The 25,963-nt window shown below is 44.4% G+C and overlaps 1 protein-coding gene across 1 annotated transcript; it reads left to right on the top strand.

Moving 5' to 3' along the window:
• The first annotated feature begins 453 nt into the window (after nt 1-453).
• LOC125155703 (olfactory receptor 10J1-like) lies at nt 454-25,963 on the top strand. Its single transcript, XM_047841228.1, has 3 exons — nt 454-958; nt 17,486-17,491; nt 25,044-25,963. The coding sequence occupies exons 1-3, from the start codon at nt 454-456 to the stop codon at nt 25,961-25,963; spliced, it is 1,431 nt and encodes a 476-aa protein (XP_047697184.1).

The following is a 25,963-nucleotide window of genomic DNA, read 5'->3' as shown; positions in this document are numbered from 1 at the left end:
CTCCATTACTATTTAATTCTAAATACCTCCTAACTTCCGTTTTAAGTTCCTCTTTGAACTATAGATTTCCAAACATTTCCAATTTTTCAAGGTTTTTTTGTGTGTCTATCTCATAGTCTCTAACTTAATCACACCGTCCCCTGAGAATGTGGTCAACATTTTAAGAAAATCTAGACCAACTTCATGGGCCATCCACAGGGTCAGGTGTCCTTGCAAAGAAAGCTTTCCCTCAGACTTTCAAATACTGTTGCTCAGATTTTTGATATCTTTACTTCAGTTCTAGGACCAAGTCTTCCACGTTCCTGGGAAAGGCAGTTGATTCATGAAGTTTCAAACCTGTTTTGAGCTACTGAATCTTTGCTCTTGACAGTGTGCTCACCAGGGGACGTGGTGGTCTTTGGCGCAAAGGGATAGTGTCAACCTTCTCTTTACCCTTCTCGTCTGACGTCCTCCATGAAGACAGCCAATCACACAGAGGTGAGGGGGTTTGTTTTCCAAGGTTTCTCCAACTTCCGAGAACATCAACTCATACTGTTTGCCGTGTTTCTAACCCTGTACCTCTTAACTCTGGCCGGCAATGTCATCATCGTGACTATTATCCGTGTTGACCACCACCTCCACACCCCCATGTACTTCTTTCTAAGTGTTCTCTCCACATCAGAGACGTGCTATTCCCTGGTCATCATCCCACGCATGCTTTCCGGCCTCGTGGGTCTGAGCCAGTCCATCTCCCTGGTGGGCTGTGGGACTCAGCTCTTTTTCTTCCTTGGCTTTGCCATCACCAACTGCCTCCTGCTAGCAGTCATGGGGTTTGATCGCTACGTGGCCATCTGCAACCCACTTCGTTACCCAATCGTCATGAATTGGAGGGCCTGTACCATTCTGGCGTCCTCGGTCTGTGCCTCGGGGTTCTTGCTCTCTCTGGTTCAGGCTGTGGCCATTTTCCGACTGCCTTTCTGTAACTCACTGATTGAGCACTTCTTCTGTGATGTTCGACCTGTGTTGGATTTAGCCTGTGTTACTCCAATCGTTAATGATATCTTGACCTTAACTATAAGCCTCTTGGCCATCACAGCCCCTGCCACTTTCCTCCTCATCTCCTACGTCCTCATCATCTCCACCATCCTCAAGATTGCCTCAGCTGAGGGCCGGAAGAAAGCCTTTGCCACTTGCTCCTCCCACCTCACGGTGGTCATTATCCACTATGGCTGTGCTTCTATTGCCTACTTCAAGCCCAAGTCAGAGAACACCAAGGATCAGGACCAGTTAATCTCAGTGACCTACACTGTGATAACACCATTGCTGAACCCTGTTGTGTACAGTCTGAGAAACAAAGAAGTCCAGGATGCTCTGAGGAGAGTGGTGGGGAGGAAATCCCTTCCCTAAGATGAAATCTCTACACAAATAGGCATGCGTATCTTCCACATGGGAGTTTATAGGTAATGTTACACGGCCACGGCTTCAAGTGATTGGTGAAATCTCACTCCTCGCAGCCAAGGCCAGAGCAAAAGTGAGGCTGGGGGCTGGCTTCTAATAATTGATTCTTACTTCCTCAACCTCTTTGTTAACATAACAAAAACATAGGTCACTCTGCAGGCCTGTGAACAGATGCCCATTGGCCCTATTCCAGGAGAGAACTACAAGGTCAGAGCGTGATCTAGTGTGCATATCAAAAGCTTCCATTTAAAATGACCAGTCCACTCCCCTGAAGTATAAACCACTTTAAAATCACACTTGACTGAACCTTCTTTTAACATAAACTGGATGCTTGAACCAGTGGTTATTAAAATGCAGACTGGGCCAAAAACTAATCGCCTTGTGTTTTAAGAAGATAAGGGAAGCAAAAAGAAAGATATCTTTCAGGAAATGGGTTTGGGATGAGCTAGAAACCTTCTAGAGAGAAGGTTTTCTAGCAACACCCTGCAAGTTTCCTGTAACTCACACGTGGGGCTTCAAGGGAAGGGAAATTGGGGGTGGAGGAGAAGGGAATTTACGCACAGGGGACTCCTAACCACGTGTGAGAGTCGTGAAGCTCTGGCCAGAGAAACAGCGCACAGGACTGGGTCTGACCCTTTGCTTCCTCTGGCTGAACACAAGCTACACAAAGAAGTCCTTGTGGGGCTGACAGCAATGCCCCCCCCCATGGACGGGATGACCAAGGGGCTCAGAAGAAGAGCAGACAGATGGCTCAGGGAGCAGACTGCTCAAAGAACGCTGTGAAATTGAGTAAGAAGAAAGACAAATGAGAGGCAGATCCAAATGGGAGCTTCCAGTGAGAGGAGAGTAAGAGAAAGCAGAGGGACCAGGGGACGGTCAGGGCAGGGGGCAGGAATTCAGAAAACGTCCTTCAGATTGGGTCTTGAGCCCTTCACAAGCACAGTCACAAAGGCAAGGAAAGAAAGCTCAGTGAAAATATGAAAAAGGGTCAACAAAATATCTTTCTGATATATTAGGTTAATATTATTACTCCTGGAAAGCTAAAAAAAAAAAAAAGTCAACAGTAAAGGATTTTTGACATGAAACTTCCATAAAAAGAAAGCAACTGAGTTCGACGTGTAATAATAAAAGACTATTCACCATTATTCGCTTCAAAAATATATAAAACAATGAGGGTGAACTTCAGACTCAACTTGTGAGACGAAATAGGTGTTGAATAACACGGTGATTAGCAGTTGTAATTGCTGAGCAAGTCAAAGTTACTCTCCTGAGCTATTTGTAAAGAGACACAATAAACGCATGAGTACACAGTATTCTCATTGCAAAATATTTTTGAAATGCAGAAATATCAAAATGTGTTAAGTGATTATGAATCTAAACCCAACGCATGCGGGTGCATAAACACCTAACTTTTAGAAGTTCTACAATTCAATCTATTTGGTCATTCTGAGCTCCCAATCGGACGGATAAAAGAAAAGGCCTCGAGTCCTTTCCATGCACACTGGGGCAATTTAGCGAATAAGTCACTTTATGGGTAAACATAATTGAATTCAATTCCTGCTCCCCCCCTTTTCCCCATTCTCTTCGGGGCGAATCAGTCAAGTTCTGCTCAAGGCTTCTAGTCTCCTTACCACAGAGGAGGGAACTATAGTCCACGGTCACTTCTAACTGCTCCGCGTTGGATCCTATGGAGATACATGACCCCCAGTGGCCATCTTTGGTGGTATCTATTTTTTTTTTAAGTTTATTTCTTTAGAGAGATGGGGTGGAAGGAGAGGCAGAGAGAGAAAATCCCAAGCAGGCTCCGTGCTCACCAGAGAGCCTGACATGGGGCTCAGTCTCACAACCATCAGATCATGACCTGAGCCGAAATCAAGAGTCAGACGCTCAATCGACTGAGCCACCCAGGTGCCCCAGGTGCCATCTACTGAGAGGACCCTGGTCTCGTGCTCTTTAGCCAATGTGGTCTGTGCACCTCACCTTCCTTATGACTACTCTAGGACCCCTGGACCTCCCTCAGCCCCTCCTTGAAGGCATCTAGGCACTCAGCTGTGCCCCTGACCCTGTAATGAAGAAATTGATATTCAGAACCATGATTTGTAAGCTAAAAGAGGCTTTCCTCTCTAGAAAAGTTTGCTGAAGTTAAAAACTGTTTCGGCTTTTAAGACAAATGCTTTAGTTAAGAGTTTAAAAAAAAAATCTTTTTGAAATTCAATGGACTTTTTTTTTTTTTTCTGGGTTCTTTCAGGTTTACCCTGGGGCGAATGAAACTCCTGTGAAATGAAGAATGGGAAATGCAAAAACAGGGCAGGATTTTTATTCTGTCGCATTTATGTGTTTATTCCGTGTGTCCACAACATTAATTATCATGGATTTTTTTTTCAACGTTTTATTTACCAGAGCTAGTTATTTGCCATTCTTCTTTAGAATTTTTTTTTTTTGGATGTTTTGCTTCGCATAAGTCTTAGAAGCAGTCTGTTCAATTTACAACCCACCCTCCCCCGCCCCAAAGGCACACAGCATTCTCCACACGGTTAAACACACACAAGCAAATCACACCCCAGCACTATTTTACAGGAATCCTACCACATTTATAATTTATGGAAAATTGACATCTTAATGATCTTGAGTCTCCGTATTCAAAAACATAGCGTTACTCTCCATTGGCTCAAGTCTCCTTTGGAATCAGGAACTTTAACATTTTTCTCTATTTTTTTCCTAAAACTTCTATAGTTTTATGTTTTACATTTAGATGATCTGTTTTGAGTTAGTTTTAAGTTTATTTTCGGGGGGGGGGGGAAGGGGCAGAGAGAGAATCTCAAGCAGGCTTTGCACCATCAGCACCGAGCCTGATGGAGGGCTCGATTCCACCAAGTGTGAGATCACCTGAGCTGAAATCAAGAGTCTGCTTCTTAACCAACCGAGCCATCCAGACACCCTGAGTTAGTTTTGTTTCAAGTTTAAGGTTGAGGTCAAAGTTTGATTTTTGCTTGCAGATAACTACTTACTCCAGGCCAATCTTTAAAAGCAATCATCTGGGGCACCTGGTGGCTCAGTTGGTGAGGCATCCAACTTTGGCTCAGGTCAGGTCATGATCTCGCGGTTCGTGGGTTCAAGCCCCGCGTTGGGCTCTGTGCTGACAGCTCAGAGCCTGGAGCCTGCTTCAGATTCTGTGTCTCCCTCTCTCTCTGACCCTGCCCCTTTCTCTCTCTCAAGAATAAACATTAAAATTAAAAAATAAATAAAGGCAATCAGGCTCCACTGAACTGAATGTTCACATTTGTCAAAAGTCCGTTGAGCATATTTCTGTGGATCAGTTTCTGGGTTTCTTTCTGTTGCAGTCAGTGTCTATGCTTTCCAATACTGTACTGTCCTGGTTAATGCAGCTTTAGAGCAAGTCTCAATATTGAGTCAAGTGAGTCCTCTTATCCTTTGTCAGGAATGTTTTAATTACTCTAAGTCTTATGTATTTCTGTATCAATTTTAGAACAAGCTTGTCTATGTCTCTGAAGCACGTCGTTGGGATGTCATAGGAATTGTATCAAATCTATAGATCAAGTTAAAGAGAATTGACATCTTTATGATGTGGAATCTTCCAGTCCATGGACACAGTAGGTCTCTCCATTTATTTAAGTCTTCTTTGATTTCCTTTATCACCATTTTGTAGCTTTCAGCATGCAAATTTTACACACATTCTATACCTGAGCATTTCATTTTCTTAGGAGAAATGGTAAATGATATCGTGCTTTTAATTTTGGTTTCCATACATTCAGTGTTAGTTTACAGAAATGTGTTGATATTGTGTGTTATGACCTTGCTTAAGTCACTAGTTTTAGGAGTTTTGGGGGTGGGGTTTGGTAGACTCTCTGGGTCTTTCTATATAGACGATTAGGTCATCTGTATAAATGAGGACGGTTTTATTTCTTCCTTTCTGATCCGTATGCCTTTTCTTTTTCTTGCCATATTGCACTGACTAGAACTTCCATTACTATGTTAAATAAGAGTGGTGAAAGCAGACATCCTTGCCTTATTCCTAATGTTGTGGGGGGGAAAGGGGGAAACTATTCATTTTTTCACCATTGAGTACAGGTTTTTCAGATATGCTTTTTGTCACATTGAGGTAGTTTTCCTCTATTCTTGCAAAGAATTTTTGTCATGAGTGCTGGATTTTATCAAGTGTTTCTTTGTAGTTGATGTCATTATATGATCATTCTTCTCACATCTGTTAATCTGGTGGATACCATTGTTTGATTTGTGACCATTGATCTAGCTTTGCATTCCTAAAATAAATCCAACTTGGCCACGGAGTGTAATTCTTTTTATACATTGTTGTATTCAGTTTCCTCATATTTTGTTAGGGATTTCTGCATCTAAGTTCCTGAGGGATACTTATCAACAGTTTTATCTGTACAGCCTTTACGTGGTGTTATAACAAGGTAATAGTGGCCTCATAAATTATGAACTCCTGGGGCGCCTGGGTGGCGCAGTCGGTTAAGCGTCCGACTTCAGCCAGGTCACGATCTCGCGGTCCGTGAGTTCGAGCCCCGCGTCAGGCTCTGGGCTGATGGCTCAGAGCCTGGAGCCTGTTTCCGATTCTGTGTCTCCCTCTCTCTCTGCCCCTCCCCCGTTCATGCTCTGTCTCTCTCTGTCCCAAAAATAAATAAACGTTGAAAAAAAAATTTTTCTAAATTATGAACTCCTAAAGTGAGTTGATCAGTGTTCTATCCTCTTCTGTTTTCTGGAAGAGATTGTTCATATTTGATATTGATTTTTCTTTCAATGTTTGGTAGAATTCTCCAGTGAAACCATCTAGGCCTGGAGATTTCTTAGAAGTTTTTAAACTATGAATTCAATTTCTTTAATGGTTCTAAGATGACTCAGATTATCCAACAGTTATAGGATTTTTCAGATTATCTGGCTGAGTCTTGGTAGCTTGGTTTTTTTTGAGGATCCACTTGATCAAGTGCACTTGATCCACTTCTGTCAAGTTGCTGGATTTAGAAACAAGGTTGCTCACAGTATTTCCATATCATCCTTTTAATAGCTGCAGAATGTGTAGTGATACCCTCATTTCATTCTTGATGTTGGTGACCTGTGTATTCTCAAGTTTTGTCAGTCTTTCTAGAGATTTATCAATTTTGTTGATTTTTCAGAGAACCCATTTTGTTACGTGGATTTTCTTCTGCTATTTTCCTATTGTTTTATTTCATTGACTTCTGCTCTTTACCATTTCTTTCTGCTTGCTTTGGGATTATTTTCTCTTCTTTTCTAGTTTCTTGAGGTAGGAACTTTAGATTACCAATCTGAGAAGTTCCTTCCTTTCTAATGTAAGCATTCAGTGCTATGAATCTCCCCAGCAACACTGCTTTAGCCACATTCATGTACGACACATCCTACGTTGATTCTCACTCCTTTCTATGTATTCTTTTATTTCCTTTGAGACGTGGTCTTTGACCCATGGATTTGTTAGAAGCAGGATGCTTAATTTTTATGTTTTTAGAAGTTTTCCTATTGTCCTTCTGTTACTCACTTTTGGTTTGCATCCTGAACATTTTGTTTATTATGTGAGAAGACTCGAGATCCCACTTAAGTTTTTTATTTTAGCAGGCAGTCGCCCATTTTAGGGTTAGCATGCAGGGCCTAGCCTACTTTTGTTGCCTGTGGTTCCAGTGATATTTAATTTTCAGAACATTTTCTATTATTTGGTGTGTTTGGCTTATTTGGGGCTGTTGAGATGGCCCTCCCGGTGCTGCCTGAGGGTTACCAGGGGTTTCCCCAAGCTGGGCTGCTGGTGTGGAGGGGAGTCTGAGCCGTGGGGACAGAGGCTTCTCTAGGCAAGTGCTTGTTAAGGTCACACGCCCCTCACATGTGGGAATGGAGAGTCTCTTCTCGTACTCCCCATGCCTATACTCTGTCTCTGGAGGATGGAGGGAAGCATCAGCCTCACAAGGTCAAAGAGGCTACCAGAACTGGGTTTCTTGGTGGATCAGTAGCCCTAATGTTTTGGGTCAGGGAGGGGAGCTACAGGCCCTGCTCGGAGAGAACACACTTTCCCTGGCTACTTATTAGTGGGTGGTGGTGCTGGGCTGGCCAACTGTTGTGGGAGGGACTCCTCTTTGACCCAGGATAGGAAAAGAGCCAGGTCGATGGTCAGGAAACACAGGGGCCAAGGTGACCTTATGTTGGGATGGGGAAGGTTAAGATTTCCTGCCACTGTGCTGTTTCTGTAGGCCTGAGGTCCAAAACATGTCTGGCTTCCTCTCACCGTCTCTCAGAGTTCTCCTTTGGTTGCCTCTTGGGTTATTTCCAGGGACTATAGTTGTACTTAAGAAGAGAAATGAATCTATACCATTTTATCTGTACCAGAAATTTGTTTTTCTATAAATTTTGCACATTTCTGTTTATTCCTTGACATTTCTTATAATTTTGCAATTGGAAATAGCTTTTCTTCCATTATATTATTAATTGCCTTTTATTCCCATGTAGCTAGGAAAATGATAAACCTGAACCCAGAGTCCTTGTGGAATAATTTTAATGTATGTAATAATTTTTCAGTGAATTCTCTTGGGTTATTTTACAAGTATTCTATTATATTACCTGGGAAATACAATTCTACCTCTTCCTTTCCAGTTTTTATACCTTTTCACTCTTTCTCTTGATGTAATATTGTTGGTCAGTACACAACAATGGAGTTAAACAATAATGGTTATGGTGACCATTTTGTCTCTCTCTTTTTTTAATTTTAATGTTTATTTATTATTGACAAACAGAGAGAGACAAAGCATGAGCATGGGAGGGGCAGAGAGAAGAAGAGACACAGAGTCTAAAGCAGGCTCCAGGCTCTGAGCCATCAGCACAGAGCCCGATGCGGGGCTCAAACCCACAGACCGCGAGATCACGACCTGAGCCGAAGTTGGATGCTTAACGGACTGAGCCATCCAGGCGCCCCACTGTCTTGTTGTATTTAATGGGAGTGTTTCTCATTTTTATGTTACAGAATTATTCATCTATCCTATTTAATTGGCTATTTTACGTGAAGAATGGTTGTTACATTCTTTTGGATATCCTTTCCAGCATCTAGAGAAAGAGGCATATAATTTTCCTCTTTTTATTTATATGGTTTATGGTTTATTACATTTATTAATAGATTGAAACATCCAGAATGCTCGTATTGCTGGTATTATAATAGGGAACATACTGAATACTTACCAGGTGTCAGGTACTTTCCTAAGGATGTTTGCTAATTAACTAATTTCATCCTCAAAATAACCTTGGGACGTAGACACCATTATTACCCCCACTTTACAGGTACGAATGTTATATAAACTTTGGTGAAAAGGAAACCGAGGCGCCTAGAGGTTCAACAACGGGGCGAAGAATACATAGTCCCTAAGTGATGAAGCGCGGTTTTGAATCCCAAGAGTTTTGGATCCAGTGGTTTTCCCATTGATCACAGGCAATATGGCAGTGACGCATTGCCACGGGTTACTGTTGTTTTAATCTGGTACTGGCTGCTCTTTATTTACTTTAGTGAAGTCCGTATTTTGCATGTGTACAGCAGGCAGCCCCAAGATGGGCTACTTTGTCACATAGGCTATTTTGAGCAATCAAAACCCAGCAGCTTCAGGAGAAGCTCTTTACCTCCCCCTCAATTGTATGCCAGTACCAGAAAGAGCACTATTAACAGAGATTCCTGCCACCTAAGAAACTTCTGTGCATAACAGGGCACCTTTGTTTTCCAAACACCTGCTCTCACCTTCCCACTAACCATCTTCTTCCCCTTTGTATCCTCAGACCCCACCCTTCTCCTGAGCTCACATCCTTGCCTGTCTTTGAAATTCCGGGACTGTGTGGCTTCTCCACACATTTGCTGTTAAATTGGGTTTTCTCCTGTTAATCTGTCTCATCAATCTGATTCTTAGTCCAGCTAGAAGAACCTTCAAGGGTAGAATAAATTCATCTTCCCCAACACGTGTGTGTGTGTGTGTGTGTGTGTGTGTGTGTGTGTGTGTGTGTGTATCCGTCCAGTGTACGTGTGATAATCAAATCAGGCTTTGTTTTCAATGCTATGCCCATCATAAAACAATTTGAAGGGCTCCCTCTTTTTCTAGCCTTCCCACCTTTTTTTATTTTTTATTTTTTTTTTCAACGTTTATTTATTTTTGGGACAGAGAGAGACAGAGCATGAATGGGGGAGGGGCAGAGAGAGAAGGAGACACAGAATCGGAAACAGGCTCCAGGCTCTGAGCCATCAGCCCAGAGCCCGACGCGGGGCTCGAACTCACGGACCGCGAGATCGTGACCTGGCTGAAGTCGGACGCTTAACCGACTGCGCCACCCAGGCGCCCCAAGCCTTCCCACCTTTTTAAAAGACTGGTGTGGTTATTTATTCCTTAAAGTTTTGGTAGAATTATCCTCTGACTTCACACCACATGATTTTATAGCCTAGTGTTTATCTGGAGCTGGGACTCTTGTTGTGAAGGGAAAGGTTTCTGACCACTCCCTCTACAACGTTTTCTAAAGAAAAGGTCGCTTTAGATTAGTTCTTGTTGCGTTATGCTGATACCTATGAAGAATAAGGGGAAATCCCAAATTTATAATTCCAGCTGTGGTCTTTCCCGGATCCAAGCTTGTCTAACTGGCTGCCCACTTTCGCCACTTCCATTTAGAGGTGTAGGATTATTCCAGATAAAACACATCCAAAATTAGTATCCATTCCCCAAACTAGCCAATGATACCTTCTCTACCCAGTTGCTTGATCCAAAACCCAGTGAGCCTATCTTGAATCCTATCTTTTCCTTCCTCCTCCTCCCCAGAATGGCATCGGTCAGCACATTTTTACGCAAAAGAAGAAAAAGACAAGATCCTGCTAGCACCGCAGGGTGTTAAACCAAACAAGGTTGTAAGGAGAAAATATTCACGAGGACACACAATCTCCCAACTCTCCTTAACCCGTAGCTTTGGCTGTGCACAAGTGGGCTGGGTGTACCACGGGAATGACACACTTATAAAAAAGGGGAAACAGGGACTATCTAAGTGATTATCCAACAGCAGGAGCTCCCAGGGGGAAACAGCCCTGTTACAAAGAAGGGCAGCATCGAGAACTTGGCAGCTGGCGTCGGCCTCTCCTTCCACTGAAATTTCTTAGACCTGCTGCGTCAGCTCTTTGCCAAACTACTGAAAGGAGAGAGAAAATGAGCCTTTGGGGCCATCTAGACTGGGATCTCCTGACAAGCTTTGTCAGCCCTATCTACAAAACACAACGCGAATTTATCCGTTTCCTCCCATCTCCACCGAAACTACTCTGATCCAGAAAGAGTCTCTCACGATGCACTCTCCTTGTTTATTCTTGTGCTTTTCCATTCCATTCTCTACCAAATAGCAAAGTGATCTTCTAAAAATGAAAATCCGATGACACCCTTCCCCTCATTAAACTATCCAACAGATCCCCATTGCACCCGGAATAAAGTCCACCTTCCTCCTGATGGCCTACAAAGCTCTGCCTGTCCTTGCCGCCCATGCCTTAAGAAGGGCGTCATCTCTTCTTGCGAACCCCCCGCTACTCCAACATCTATCAACACGGCAGGTTTGTTCCCTCTGAGGACCTTTACACCTACCATTCCTTCAGTCTAGAGTGCAGGTTCTCCACGTTCTCGTTTGTTCTTTCTCCATCAGTCAGGCCTCCGGCGAGACGAGCTCATGTGCTCCTTCCCTGACCACTTCATTTATCATCAAGCACACCAGTGACATTCTCCAGGAGCTCTTTTATGGTCCTTCTAGCACTCATCGCTAGCTATCTGACACAAAATAAGAAGGTTGGCTATAAGGGTGGGAAAACTATACACCAGGCAAAATACTAAATAGAAGAGAGCGGAAAGCACAAATGAAAACAAACAGGCTGTAAACACAGCTCCTGCTGTCGCGGAGCGTATACTTCAAGAGGATCGTAGCTGACTTCAAAAGTGTGTAGGTGATCTGCATCATTTTGGTACGTAGCAAGTGTCTAAAGATAAGCGATTAAGGACAAAAGAAATGGAATGAAGGCATGAGCCAGCCGTAGGAGGACCTGGGGGAAGAGCACTCCAGGCTGAGATCAGAGCCAAGGGTCCGAGGAGGGTTAGCTGTGGCATTAACAGACAGGCCAGCACAGCTGGAGACAATGAGCAGGGTGACGGGGGGAGAGCCACACTGTGGTCTCACAAGCTATGGCAGGGACTCTGAATGGGATGGACAGTCACTGCAGGAACATCTAAGCAAGCGACGACTTGATGTGGTTTATGTATTAAAATCTTTATTCTGGGGGCACCTGGGTGGCTCCGTCAGGTGAGCGTCCGTCTTCGGCTCAGGTCATGATCCCGCAGTCCGTGAGTTCGAGCCCCGCGCTGGGCTCTGTGCTGATGGCTCACAGTCTGGAGCCTGCTTCCGATTCTGCGTCTCCCTCTCTCACTGCCACTGCCCAACTCATGCTCTCTCTCTCTCAAAAATAAATAAAACTTGAAAAAAAAAATCTTTATTCTGGCTGCGTGGAAAATCAACCCCCAGAGCCAGAGGGGAAACAAGGAGAAACCAGTCAGGGCCTTGTTGCTAGGCCCATGTTACAGGTGATGGCGGCTTGGAACAAGGTGTGCCTTTGCATGAGGAGTTGGCCGGTTCAGCCGGGGGCACATTCTATTCAAGAGGCCAAAGTGGACATCCAAGCAGGGATAATGGACTGACTGTTAAACATACAACTTCACATCCTGAAAAGCAGTATGGAGTAGAGATTTAATTCGGAAAGTGTTTAAACTTTCCAAGGATAGGTGAGGATAAACATAAGAGGTGAGGATAAACACAAGAGTGGTCTGGGGCTGAATCTTGAGGTGAGCTAACACCAAGAGACTGAGGAGAAGAGGAAAGAGAAGGAACAGTGGGGGAACAAAAACAAAGTGAAAAGTACCAACACTCAGGGCATGTCCTGGAAATTGCATGAAAACCGGTTTCCAAGAAAGAGAAGTCACATATTTGGGTCAAATGCTGCCAACATGCCCAGTAGGGTGAGTTACAATTAATTGACCATTAGACTTGGCAAAATGGGGTGATTAGTCCCGCTGGAAAAAAAAAAATCTGTATTGGTAGCATATAATGGTGAAAAAGCCAATTTAGTGGGAATTAGAGGATAGAGAAACTGAAGACAATGCAATTCCTTCCAAGAGTTTTGGTAAGAAGGGGAGCACATAAATGGGCCTGTAGCTGGAAAAGGATGTGGGATCAAAGAAGGTTGTGTCTGTTTTCATTCTTTTAGCGCAACGGGAATTAGAACACAGAAGGCTGTAAATGAAAGTGAGCTAGTACAAACCTGATGAGTCAAAGGAGACAGGGGAGAACCGCGGAGCCAAGGTCCTGCGTGAAGATGAGGGGCTGTGACACGGGCATCCAGCCAGGGGGGCGTGCAGTGGCCCCCAGGGGGAGGGTGTGCTCGGCTCCGAATCAGAGCACAGGCACACACAGCGGGCGGACGTGGTGATGGGAATATATACCAGGCCTCACTGTCAGTGCGGAGCCTGATACGGGCTCGATCCTACAAACTGTGAGATTATGGCCCGAGCTAAAATCCAGAGTCAGATGCCTGACTAAGCCACCCAGGCACCCCCATTCATTTATTTTAAATTCTAGCTAACAGACAATGTAGCATTGGTTTCGGGAGTAGAATTCAGTTTTATCCCTTACACACAACACACAGTGCTCGTCCCAACAAGGGCCCTCCTTAATGTCCATCATCCATCTAGCCCATCCCCCATCTGCCTCCCTCCATCAAATCATCTGCGGAAAACAAGGATAAGGAAGAACCTCCAGAAGTTGGAGGACCGGAGATCGTGTGCACGGTAGGTGGGAAATATAGCACGTTGCTCACCAACATCAATACCCCACTTACTGTGAAATGTCATGAAATTTAAGTAAGAGCAGTAAAGGGGTTTGGGTCACCAATTCTGATATGTGTGTGTGTGGTGGGGGGTGGTTTCCCCACACCCCTGAGCCATTTTCCAACACCAGCTGAGTGTCCTCCGATTCAACTCAATTCTGACTCCACCACCTGGAGTCAGCATCAGATCCCACAGGTAGAAGGGTTCAGTCCTACCAGATGAACCCCTTCTTCCTTCAGATGCCAATCGCAAGCCCAGGTTGTCACTTGGCCACCTATAAATCAGAGGTTCCCGCGACCCCTTCCTTGGGTTCTGTTAATTTGCTAGAGTTGCTCTCAAAACTCAGGAAACCGGTTTATTGACTAGACTACAAATCTAGTACAAAGGATGTTAAAGAATACAAGTCATCAGTCAGATGAAGAGAGGCATACGTCAAGGTCCTGTGCAAAGAAGTTTCTATCCTCGTGAATTTGGGGCCCCGCACAGGGGCACATGGATATATTCTCATTCCCTAACCTGGAAACACTCTGAACCCCGTTCTTCTGAGTTTTTATGGAGGTTTCATTACACAGGCACAATTGATTAACGCATTGACCATTGGTGACTCAAACAATCTCCAGGAACCTCTCCCCTCCTGAGAGGTCATGGGGATTGAACGTTCCAGAGAGGTCATGGGGATTGAACGTTCCAAGTGTCTAACCACACGGCTGGTTCCCCTGTTCTTGTTTCCGGCCACCTAGCCCCTATCCTCAGGTATTTTCCAAAACTCGCCTCGTTAACATAAACCCAGCTGTGGTTGAAAGGGGCTCGTTATGATTACTGAGACAGTCATCTCACCCTTTGGCTCTGATGCCCAAGGACAAGAGACCAGGTATTACTTTAATATTGCAAAAGATGTCTCCATTGCTCTAACTGCTCAAGGATTTGGAGGATTTGGGGAGCTGTGAGCCAGGAAGCCTGGAGGAAGACCCAATACGTATGAGAAATGAACTTGGGTGATCTCAGTGACCAAATATGTTCGTTCAAATCACAGTATTGCAACCAGTTACCAGCGTCACCAGCGAGACCCCAAAACCTGACTTTTGCCACCCACCTGCATGTGCCCACCAACCTCTGTCCCACATTTCCCTTAAGCTCGTCTCTCCAGCTCATCTTTTGACTCAGGCAAAAGACTGGCTGGGGACCGCATCTGGGGGTGGTGGAAATCCAAACTACCCCTCAAGCAGTGACGACTGCCCTCGTGAGGAGCCCCAGACCAGTTTGAGCTCAACAGCCAACTCAAACCTGCGCAGATGGACCGCGCAGGGACACATGGAGAGAGCTTTACCTCATTTTAATGCTAAAATCTCCACCCAAGGAGGAGCACACGCCTCATTAACAAACAGGCGTGTTTTCCTTAGGTGCATTCATGACCTTATGCACGCCTCTACATACAGGGACAAGGATCCCCTTTCTAAATGTTCATCCTAATCCTACATAAAAGGACCCCATTCACCCTTGCTCGGGGCAGAGGCGTGGTTTTGCAAGTTATTCCCTGAGATGGCCTTATTTGTTGCAAATAAAGTTCCCTTTGTGTGACACCTCCACCGGGTGTCGTTTCTATGTGTGACTTACCAGGGAGCAAACGCATGCTAATTGCGTGACAATAGTAACATATTTTTCACCAGTGAAGTTCAGCTGCCCAGGTGCTCTCCACAAGCAACATTTGATTCAACCAAAGCTGGTATTATGCCAGAAAACAGGGGCAAGTGAATTAAAGGTAAATGCAAAGCAACAAGGAAAATGATAGTCTGTGGAATCTTAACCGGGGAGGGAGGAAAGAAAGAAGAGCCAGGGCAGTCTCAGGGCAGGAGCCCCTGAGAACGATACAAACACCCGCAGGTATAGAGTGTAGGACTTTATAAACTGAGAAATTTTTGGATTAGGGTGCCAGGGAGAATGAGCTGGAAAGATAAGTGATAAAAACAATAGTTCTTTAGAAGATATAATGGAAGTAGCCCACTTCTAAATGAAACAAAACACAGCAAATACATGGGAATAGGAAATGGGCATTTTCCATATGGAGAAGATTTTAAACCTCTGTGAAACACATAAAAGCATTTCCTTTTAAATCCCACTTTGGATAGACAGGCTCCGTGTTGTAAAAACTAAGGATGTTTCTTCTCCTTAAATTTCTATGAATACAAATAAGAAATCGATAAAAGCACCATTAATTGTTAAATGTGCGAATAACTAGAAAAACTCCAAAGAAGAAGAATGGTGGGGGTTGGGATCAGCATATAGTAGCATCACAGAGTAACGATGCAAGATGTTTTTCTTATTTAATAGATGACATAGGGGCAGAAGGTTTTCCCTCTTCTAAGTTCTTTGGTTGGCCTAATAATTGATATAAAATTGATATGAAACAGGTTAATGGGAGGGAAAAAAAGTTTAACAACATGCATACCTCCTGTATGCATCGGAGAAACACCCAGGAAAACTAAGTACTCCCCCCAAATAAATGAAGCCATCACCTCAAATACCTTTTTCAGCCAAAGACAGAAGAATATGTGGGGGAGGAGGGGGGGGATAGTGGGAGATGACCATGAAAAGCACAGCCAATAAGGCTAAGGTTGTGATGCAGATCTGATGAGACTTTAAACAGATTGAGTCATTCCCCTCTTCCTGGTACAGTGAGGGAGACACCCTTACAAATGGACTTTTCCCTTATAAATGCAAATGTCTTTTACAAAAGGGCAAATTCTACTCAGTTTCCACCTACGTGTGCTGTTAAAAATAACCAGTTTTAAATAATCCCTTGGGGTGCCTGAGTGGTTCAGTTGCTTAAGCATAGACCTCAGGTCATGATCTCAAAACTCTGGGTTCGAGCCTCGCATCGGGCTCTGTGCTGATGGCTCGGAGCCTGGAGCCTGCTTCAGGTTCTGTGTCTGCCTCTGTCTCTGCCCCTCCCCCACTCACATTCTGTCTCTCTCTCAAAAATAAATAAACATTAAAAAAAATATTTTTAATAATCCCCATGCCCGAGAGACATTTTGGGATGGCAAATTTTGCTCCCCCTTTAATGGTGTTGAGACAATGCCTAGTTATTGGGAATAATAAAAGGTATATCTGATTTAAGAAATATTTCTAAATTTGTTTCTTAAAACCAATTAAATTCCAGATGAATCAAATACTGAAACATAAAAAGTATAAATGAAAATAGGGATACTTAAAAAAACAATCTTGTAGTCAGGGAGGCCCTGATCCACACATAAATATAATACTAATAAAATTTCAAACCCGTAAGCTCAGTAAAAATGATAAATGGAAGAAAACGATCTACAACATGTATGATAGAAGGCATATTTCCCTATTATAGAACTCACTATAAGAAAATGACAATACGATACAAAAAACTGAGCAAGATATGTCAATGGACGCTCACAGCCAAGGAAGTACACATGACTAACGGGCATATGAAAAGATACTCAGCCTCGTTCGTAATTAGAGAAATAAAAATTCAAAGAAAAAAAATAAAACAGCATTTTTACCTATCATCTTGCCAAACCCTGAAGAAAAACTGGTCAATGCCCACAGTTGATGGAAATGTGGGTAAGAAAGCATTCTCAGTTACGCCAAATGTATACAAATGTCCTACCTTGGCTTCAGTTTAGCAATAGTTATTAAGTCCTTAAATGCACATATCACTGACCAAGGAATTTTACTTTCAGGAGGGTAGCCTGTAGATATGCTCCCAGAAGTGCACAATTATATATGAAGAGTGATTCTCTAGAATATGCCTAAAAACCCACAAACAGCTGAACTATCCATTGATATAGGATAGGTTAAATAAATCACACTATGTTCTTATTCTACAATTCGCAGTGGTTCAAATGAATGCGATAAATCTTCATACAGTGATTTGCAAAAGCATCTCAAATGTATTGTTATACGAAAAAGCAAGTTTATAACAGTACACAGAATACAGTCCCTTTGTATTACAAAAGCACACGCTCAGATAAATGTATAGAACATTTCTAAATTCCGTTTAGTAGGTTTGGTTTTTGACGTGGCACAGGTTAGCAATTTAGAAACAACTTTCTATGCATATTAGACGAGCAAATGTGCAAATATATTGAGAATATGAACCAGGTTTCTTATTGCTGGAGACAGGAGTTATCAATATGGAAGGGGGCAACATCAGAATATACTCTGAGACAGTTTGAATTGCAGATACCGTCGTGAAATCATCGATTTTAAGATGTAGATGTTAATCCGCAGACACCAACACACATCCCACTTGCTGGTTGTTTTTCCCCACTGAGAGTCTAAGACTAATTACAAGCAATGACAATATCCAGATCTCAGTTTCTAAGACGACCTGCCACCAAAGGGTATCAGAGCTCCCTGCAGAAATGGCTGGTTCGAGGGCCAGCAACGGGGAAGTACGAGAGAAGTACAAGAGGGCTGGTGTGTAAAAAAGTTACTAATGGATAATGGAGACATGTCAGAGGAACAGGGGAGCCAGATGACAGCAGCTCCCACTGACCAATTCGGTGACGATGTAAACATCAAAATAACATTATAGTATCTAACGTTATCAAATAGAATCTACACTACCTAAATCTAGTTGTATGTAAGTAGATCCCTTCCTTACGTAGAATGCCAATCTACAGCAAGGATGATGGAGTTAGAAACGCAACAATGGATCCTAAAACTGGAGAGCGAGAATTTGATGAGAGACAAGGTATTCATCTCAATAGATCACCCTTCGAGAAAGAGAAAATACTGACTTTACGACAGAGAACTCTGGTGGAGACCACCTTGAACGAGAGATTACAGGTCACGCCACTAATATCGGGACAAACTGACAACATGTGACTCCCAGTACGATGCACGGAGAACAACACAGCATCACTTTTTTTAATGAATACAATTTATTGCCATATTGGCATCCATACAATACCCGGTGCGCATCCCAACAAGTGCCCTCCTCCATGCCCATCACCCACTTTCCCCTCTCCCCCCCCCAACCCCATCAACCTTCCCCCCATCAACCCTCAGTTTGTTCTCACTATCCAAGAGTCTCTTATGGTTTGCCTTCCTCCCTCTCTGTTTGTAACTATTTTTTCCCTCTTCCTTTCCCCCATGGTCTTCTGTTAAGTTTCTCAAGTTCCACATACGAGTGAAAACATATGATATCTGTCTCTGAGTTATTTCATTCAGCAGAATACCCTCCAGTTCCATCCAAGTTGCTGCAAATGGCAGGATTTCATTCTTCCTCATTATACAGCATCACTTTTGGGATATTCTTGTGGAAAACTCATCATCTGAATATAATCATGAAGATTAAACCAGAGGATAAAGAAAAAAGAGAAAGAATTCCAAAAGAACTGGAGGTGAATGTGAGGGAAAAACTAGAATTTCTACCCCTCCTCGGGTAAACCCAAACTAAGAGACATTTTGCAAAACACTTGGCCTGTAGTTTTCGAAAGTGTCAAGTTTGAGAAACACAAAGAAAACCAAGGTGCTGTTTCAGATAAAAGGCATTAAAGGAAGAGGCGGACAAAAAGCAATGGGTAATCTTGGATGGGACCCTAGGCTGCAAAGACGCTTAGCTGTAAAGGACATTATCGAGACAACCAGCATAATTTACAATGAGTTGCGGATTAGGTAACGCTATTGCCGTATTTGATGCCATATATGCACATGTCTCTCTCTCTGGACATATACACCGACTCTCAGTAACTACACAGTGATTATACAAGGGAATGCTCCCTGTCTTGCAGAGGACACACGAAAATATTTAAAATGCTGTGAGACAATGGCTTCAACATACTCTCAAGCGATTTGGAAGAAAATTATAGAAGCAGAGGAGGAAGGAAAAAATTGATGAAGTGGGGCAAAACAGAAATAATTGGGTGTCTGGCTACAAGATGTTTAACAGTTTTTGTTCTTACAACTTTTCTGTCCGTTTGAAATTGTGTCTCTGAAAAAGGGTTTTATTTTTTTTATTTTTATTTTTTTTAGATATGAAATTTATTGTCGAATTGGTTTCCATACAACACCCAGTGCTCATCCCAAAAGGTGCCCTCCTCAATACCCATCACCCACCCTCCCCTCCCTCCCTCCCCCCCATCAACCGTCAGTTTGTTCTCCGTTTTTAAGAGTCTCTTATGCTTTGGCTCTCTCTCCCTCTCTAACCTCTTTTTTTTTCCCTTCCCCTCCCCCATGGTCTTCTGTTAAGTTTCTCAGGATCCACATAAGAGTGAAACCATATGGTATCTGTCTTTCTCTGTATGGCTTATTTCACTTAGCATCACACTCTCCAGTTCCATCCACGTTGCTACAAAAGGCCGTATTTCATTCTTTCTCATTGCCACGTAGTACTCCATTGTGTATATAAACCACAATTTCTTTATCCGTTCATCAGTTGATGGACATTTAGGCTCTTTCCATAATTTGGCTATTATTGAGAGTGCTGCTGTAAACATTGGGGTACAAGTGCCCCTATGCATCAGCACTCCTGTATCTGAAAAAAGGTTGTCAAAAACATGACAAAATTATTTTCTTTACGGAGATCTGTGCGGGAAAGGGTTAGCTCGGGAGGCCTTGGGTTGCTCAAACCCTGGATATTCCCAAGAAAGGCTCATCTTGAGGACTGGCTGGTGGCCAGCTCTTGGGAAAGGAGTTCCGAGCCTCTGAATTATGTGGTTTGATAAGCGTTTTATATGTCGAGGCCTTGCGTTAAATCCCTGTCTGATGAGATAACTTATGTTAACAATGTGCTTTATGCTGAACCCCTGCTCTTGGTAACACAGGTGTTGTGTGACCACGTGACTGAGCCCTAATAAAAACCCTTGACACCAAGATTCAGGTGAGATTCCCGGGATGATGTCACTTCACACTTATCATCATGCACTGGTGGTGGGAAATTCACACATGTCTGTGGGACTCGGTCGGGAGAGGACACTTCACAAGCTGAAGCCAATTCTCTCCGGGACTTTGCTCCGGCCCCTTCCCCCACTGTTGATTCACATGCACACCCTCCCACTGCGATAAACCATAACCATGACTACAACAGATTTTCGGCATGATCCGACGGAATCATCTAGCTCCGTGGTGGTCTTGAAGATGTCCGACAAAAGGTTATAAAGACATTTAAATATATGGAGAGATAGCCTATATCAATTCACCCCTCATATTTGAATTCAATGCAGTTCCAAACCCGACCTAAAATGAAAAGCAACTGTGCAACCACTTAAAAATAAAGAGGCGTTGATCTCTCTGATAACTAAGATTTATTTTATTTTTCATTTTTTTCTTTTTTTTTAACGTTTATTTATTTTTGAGACAGAGAGAGACACAGCACAAATGGGGGAGGGTCAGAGAGAGAGGGAGACACAGAATCTGAAACAGGCTCCAGGCTCTGAGCTGTCAGCACAGAGCCCGATGCGGGGCTCGAACTCACAGACCACGAGATCATGACCTGAGCCGAAGTCGGACACGTAACTGACTGAGCCACCCAGGCGCCCCTAAGATTTATTTTAAAGTTATCACTGTTAAGACAGTGTAATCTTGGTACAGGGGGTCAAACTGACCAGCGGAGCTGGAGAGAGAGTCCCTGAACTAACCCACACGTACATACGATTGTGAAATATGGCAGAGAGAATCGTGGGCCAGTGGAGAAAGGAGGCTTTTCAAACAAAGGTGCTAGGGTAATTGGTTACCCATTTAAAAAAAGAAATCTCAGAAAATTATATACAGAAGATCATTTTTATAAAGCTCAGAAATAGATACAACACATTGCTTAAACCCATATATATGCAATAAAGGTATGAAATAAACGAAAATAAACACAAAATTAGAAAGGAGTCATGGCTGGGGGACGGGGGTCAAGAGAAATGCGTGAGAACAGCCTAGGGTTGAGTGACGAGTTCCCAGATGTGATGCCCCACAATTTGCGTGCTTCAAACATAGCGTTAAGTATAAAGTGTATTAAAAGTGATAAATATATAGGGGCACCTGTGTGGCTTGGTCAGTTGAGTGTCCAACTTCGGCTCGGGTCATGATCCCACGGCTCGTGGGTTCGAGCCCCACGTCGGGCTCTGTGCTGACAGCTTGGAGCCTGCATCCTGCTTCCAATTCTGTGTCTCCCTCTCTCTCTGCCCCTCCCCTGCTCACGCTTGTGCTCTCTCTCTCAAGAATAAATAAACATTAGAAAAGATTAAAAAAAAAGATATGAATATAAGCCCTTCATTTTTGCTGAGTGTAGAAAACTCCACTTGGAAGAGTGCCGTCAGGATCTGGCCAGGGACCGATAAGGGAATCTCTGTTAGATTAATTAAACACGGAGGCCACAGGCTGGCTGGCTGGACCACCGTGGCGCCTCCAGAAACGAACCCAAATCTGAGCCTGTAAACGCCTCACAGTTACAAAATCAAAATACTAAGGATAACCAATCACAAAGGGCCAAGTAGGCTTTAAGCTGCAGCCACTCAATGCTCCCCGTGTTTCCACCTCTTCTCTAGAAAAGTCTCCCCGGGTTCCTGCTGGTTGGTCACTCTTAACCACTTCCCATTTGTCATTGCCAGACTTGATTTTTGCTCAAATAAGCTTCATGTTTTCAATACGTCGCGGTTTATCTTTTAACAATAGAAAAGAGAAAAATAGAATAAGACACTCTCGGGAGAAAAAGTGCATGGAATTGGGGCAGGGAAAGCGGCGAGGAGCTGGGCTCAGGAGGCCCAGCGTGTCTGACTGTCTGCCTGGGTCCCTGAGGCTGAAATCCCGGCTCACATTTGTTTGGATGCTTGCAGTGGGTCTCCTGGCCTTCTAGAAAGGTCCGTTGAGCTTTACTCTCCCACTTCTGAACCTCACAGGGCAACAAATATAGTCATATTTGACTGTTTTGGTTCCAGAAAAGGAAAGGAAAAAAGAAAAGCAACAAAAAAAAAAAAAAACCCCAGCTTCTAATACCGAGCAGGGCTCTTGACTACAGGGAGAACTGTGCAGTTTCCTGGAATCCAAGCAGCGGCTCTTAGCTCGAGCTCACTGGGGCTTTGTAACCATGGTGTTTCAAGGCCCAACCGTATAAAAATAGAAAATTTATTTAAAAAATGAAGGCTGACAAATAAGCCACTGCTGTCTGTACTCACAAAGGGCCGCAGCACAGACCCAGGTGATGCGGGAAATGAGCCCCGCACATAACGAGGTCCCTGGCCGTTGGCTGTTGGCTTCCTTCCAGCCCCGGTGTGGCTTTCACGGGTGCCCAGGGGAGGGCACCCAGAAACCTCAAGAGATGGTCCTCAGAGAGCCTTTCTTGGTTAAAAGCTCCTCCTCCAGGTGGAGGGAATATCTAGTATCCAAGGAGCCCCTGTGACCTTCCTTCCCCTGCCATCCCTGGACTGGCCCTAGTGTAGGTGGAAGGACCACACTGTCTTTGCTTCATGACCTTGACTTGTGAATACTTGTGACCAATGGGCCACATCTCTGACCTCTACTTTCATTTTTCTGTTGAGCCACAGGTTTGCAGGAAGAAAAGTAAGTGAAATTTCAAAAAAGACTTCCACGGTTTACAAAGGGCCATGATTGTCGTTAGAGGGTTAAATTAAACTAAAAACGGTCCTGGTGTCTACGAATATCTGTCACTTTCAAAGATGCGTTGCTAACCCTAAGGAATCCTGGCTTCCCAGGATTAAAGCGTACCTTGGCCAATAAAGAACAGAGGCTGCCACTTATCAGCTATGATTCCTTGGCTACGTTCTATTAACAAATCATAATCCAGAGACACTATTGACAAAGCTTCGTGGAGCAGGTTTAAGTTTCTTACCACGGTGCACACATCAATGCCAAACCACCTCCCTTGTCAAGAAATGGTCCGTGAGGGGCACCTGGGTGGCTCAGTCAGTGGAGTGTCCAAATTCGGCTCAGGTCATGAGCTCACAGTTTGTGGGTTTGAGCCCCACGTCGGGCTCTGTGCTGACAGCTCAGAGCCTGGAGCCTGCTTCGGGTTCTGTGTCTCCCTCTCTCTCTCGCTCTCTGCCCCTCCCCTGCTGTGCTCTGTCTCTCTCTCTCAAAAATAAATAAACATTAAAAAAATTTTTTTTTAAGAAATGGTCTGTGAAACTGCACTGTTTTTTTGCAACCTCATGCCATTTTCTTTCGTAACATGCTTGCTCCAAGGGGTTCAAGGCGTAACTGCGTCAATCTCTTATATCTTTTTGCAGATTTTCTTTATTAAAAATGGTGTGTTTCTGAGAAGTCGGTTAATGTTAAAAGTACGCGAAAAGCCTACCTTTGTTTTTTTACCCGATAGTAAACCATTTTGCGATGTGGGTGATTCGCTTTACTTCTGGCAAAAATGTACTTTTTAGGCAACTCCATCGTTTCCATTATCGAATTTATTTTTTTTATAGCCACTTGGTTACATAATTATATGTTGGGTATCGGGTAGAGCCTGTTGGACGAGCTGCACCACGGTGTATTTTCCAATTCAATGTTAGTAGTGTCATGCTTTCTTCTAGGCTTATAATCTCAGTGTTAAAATTTAGCCCAGTGCTGTAGCTCTTTGCTGATGTCACGCGCACAGACAGCAGGGAAAAGGAGACGGTGTAAAAACATTTACTCCTCTTCTCTGAAGAAAACCTCACTGTGGTTTTCCTCACTCCAGCATTCTGCTTCCTCCCAGGCAATGTATCTGGTGGGGCAGGACCGGTAATGACTCTGCCAGCAGATATTACGCCCCCATCGCAGTGGCCACATGGCTCCCTATTCTCAGAGACCATATAATCTCGTCCTGGTGGGGCAGGTCTACTTTGCAGTTTTGGGTAGTGGGAGGGACATTGGAGACAGGATCAGAAGACATGGGCTCAGGCTGATAGGTGTCCCCGGGCAATTCCCGAAAGAGTTTCTGTATCTGAAGACAACCAGTATTCCTTGTTCTCCCCGTTCCACCGGATGGGAATGAAATGAAAGGATGTAAATGTCTTTGGTAATCACAAATCCACTGTAAGGTGCTTTCCAGACAAAAGAGCCAGTAAACAGCTCTGTGCTACCTACCTGTGGAAGGAAGCGGAAGCCAGAGGGGGAGGTGGGGTGGAGAAGAAAGGGAAGGGTTTCATAGGTGTCATGGGCTTTGGGTAGCTTTGAAAAATGAGTAGTGCCTCGGGAAGAGGCTCGGAGGGCAAAGGTTGAGGGGGACGGGACCCACAGAGCTGCGGCGTGGGGAGGGGACCACGTTCGCAGGTGATCCAGCCAAACCCTAGCAGCTCTGCTGGTGGCCGCAGACCCTGGAGCTCGGCAGGACACCACTGAGCCAGGATGTATTTGATAACTGTCTGAATTCTAACAGAAACGCTTACACTGTTAAGTATCATGCTCATCTGAACAATTCTGTAACATCCCCATCGCTACACTCGGATCAAGATGATGGGACTGGTCTAAGAGATGCTAATTCCTTACCCGAGACAAGTGGGCACGTGTTAGAAGTAGGATATCTTTCCAGCAGTAAACTCGAAAAGCCACCTTCCTTCTCTTAGTGAGAAAACCACGTTCCTCCACTCTCTGTTCCCCCAAGGAATAAACATGAACGTGCATATCAATAAGCAAAGCCCGAGGCAGATTAACCACATGAACTTGCCCAGCCTAGCTGGCAGAAGTCACGCGTCTAGGTCCCTTACGTGGTTTTTTCTTTCTTAGATCCCACATACGATTTGATGAAGATAGAGAATCACACTTGGGTGAGTGAGTTCACTTTCCAGGGCTTCTCCAGCTTCCACGAGCACCAGCTCGGCCTGTTTGTCGTGTTCCTTGCACTGTACGTCGTGACCCTGGCCGGCAACGTGGTCATCGTGACCGTCATTAGTGTGGATCGTCACCTGCACACGCCCATGTACTTCTTCCTGAGCATGCTGTCCGCTTCAGAGACCATATATACACTCGTCATTATACCCAAAATGCTCTGTAACCTTGTAGGCCTGAGTCAGCCCATCTCCTTGGCTGGCTGTGCCACCCAGATGTTCTTCTTCATCACCTTGGCCATCAACAACTGCTTCCTGCTCACGGCGATGGGGTACGACCGCTACGTGGCCATCTGCAACCCCTTGAGATACTCCGTCATCATGAACAAGAGGGTGTGTGTGCAGCTGGTGGGGGGCGCCTGCGGCATTGGGCTGATTGTGGCGACGACCCAAGTGACATCTGTGTTCAGGTTGCCTTTCTGTGCTACGAAGGTGGCCCACTTCTTCTGTGATATCCGACCTGTAATGAAGCTCTCCTGCGTCGACACCTCGGTCAACGAGACCCTGACCGTGATCATCAGCGTGCTGGTGATCCTGGTCCCCATGGGCCTGGTCTTCATCTCATACATCCTCATCGTCTCCACCATCCTCAAGATCCCCTCCGCCCAGGGCCGGAAGAAGGCCTTTGCCACCTGCGCCTCTCACCTCACAGTGGTCGTCGTCCACTACGGCTGTGCCTCCGTCGCCTACCTCAAGCCCAAGTCGGAGAACACCAGGGATCAGGACCAGCTGATCTCGGTGACCTACACCGTCATCACCCCCCTGCTGAACCCAGTGGTGTATACCCTGAGGAACAAGGAGGTCAAGGATGCTCTGCTCCGGGCCACTGGCAGGAAGCTTTCCTGA

Source organism: Prionailurus viverrinus, chromosome F1 (genome assembly GCF_022837055.1).
Source record: "Prionailurus viverrinus isolate Anna chromosome F1, UM_Priviv_1.0, whole genome shotgun sequence".
NCBI classification, from domain to species: Eukaryota; Metazoa; Chordata; class Mammalia; order Carnivora; family Felidae; genus Prionailurus; species Prionailurus viverrinus.
The sequence above is the reverse complement of the archived record's forward strand: the minus strand, read 5'-3'. Positions and strand labels throughout refer to the sequence as shown.

What these genes read in the sequence shown, in the direction of transcription:
- LOC125155703 (XM_047841228.1), top strand. Translation starts at nt 454, where the DNA reads ATGAAGACAGCCAATCACACAGAGGTGAGGGGGTTTGTTTTCCAAGGT.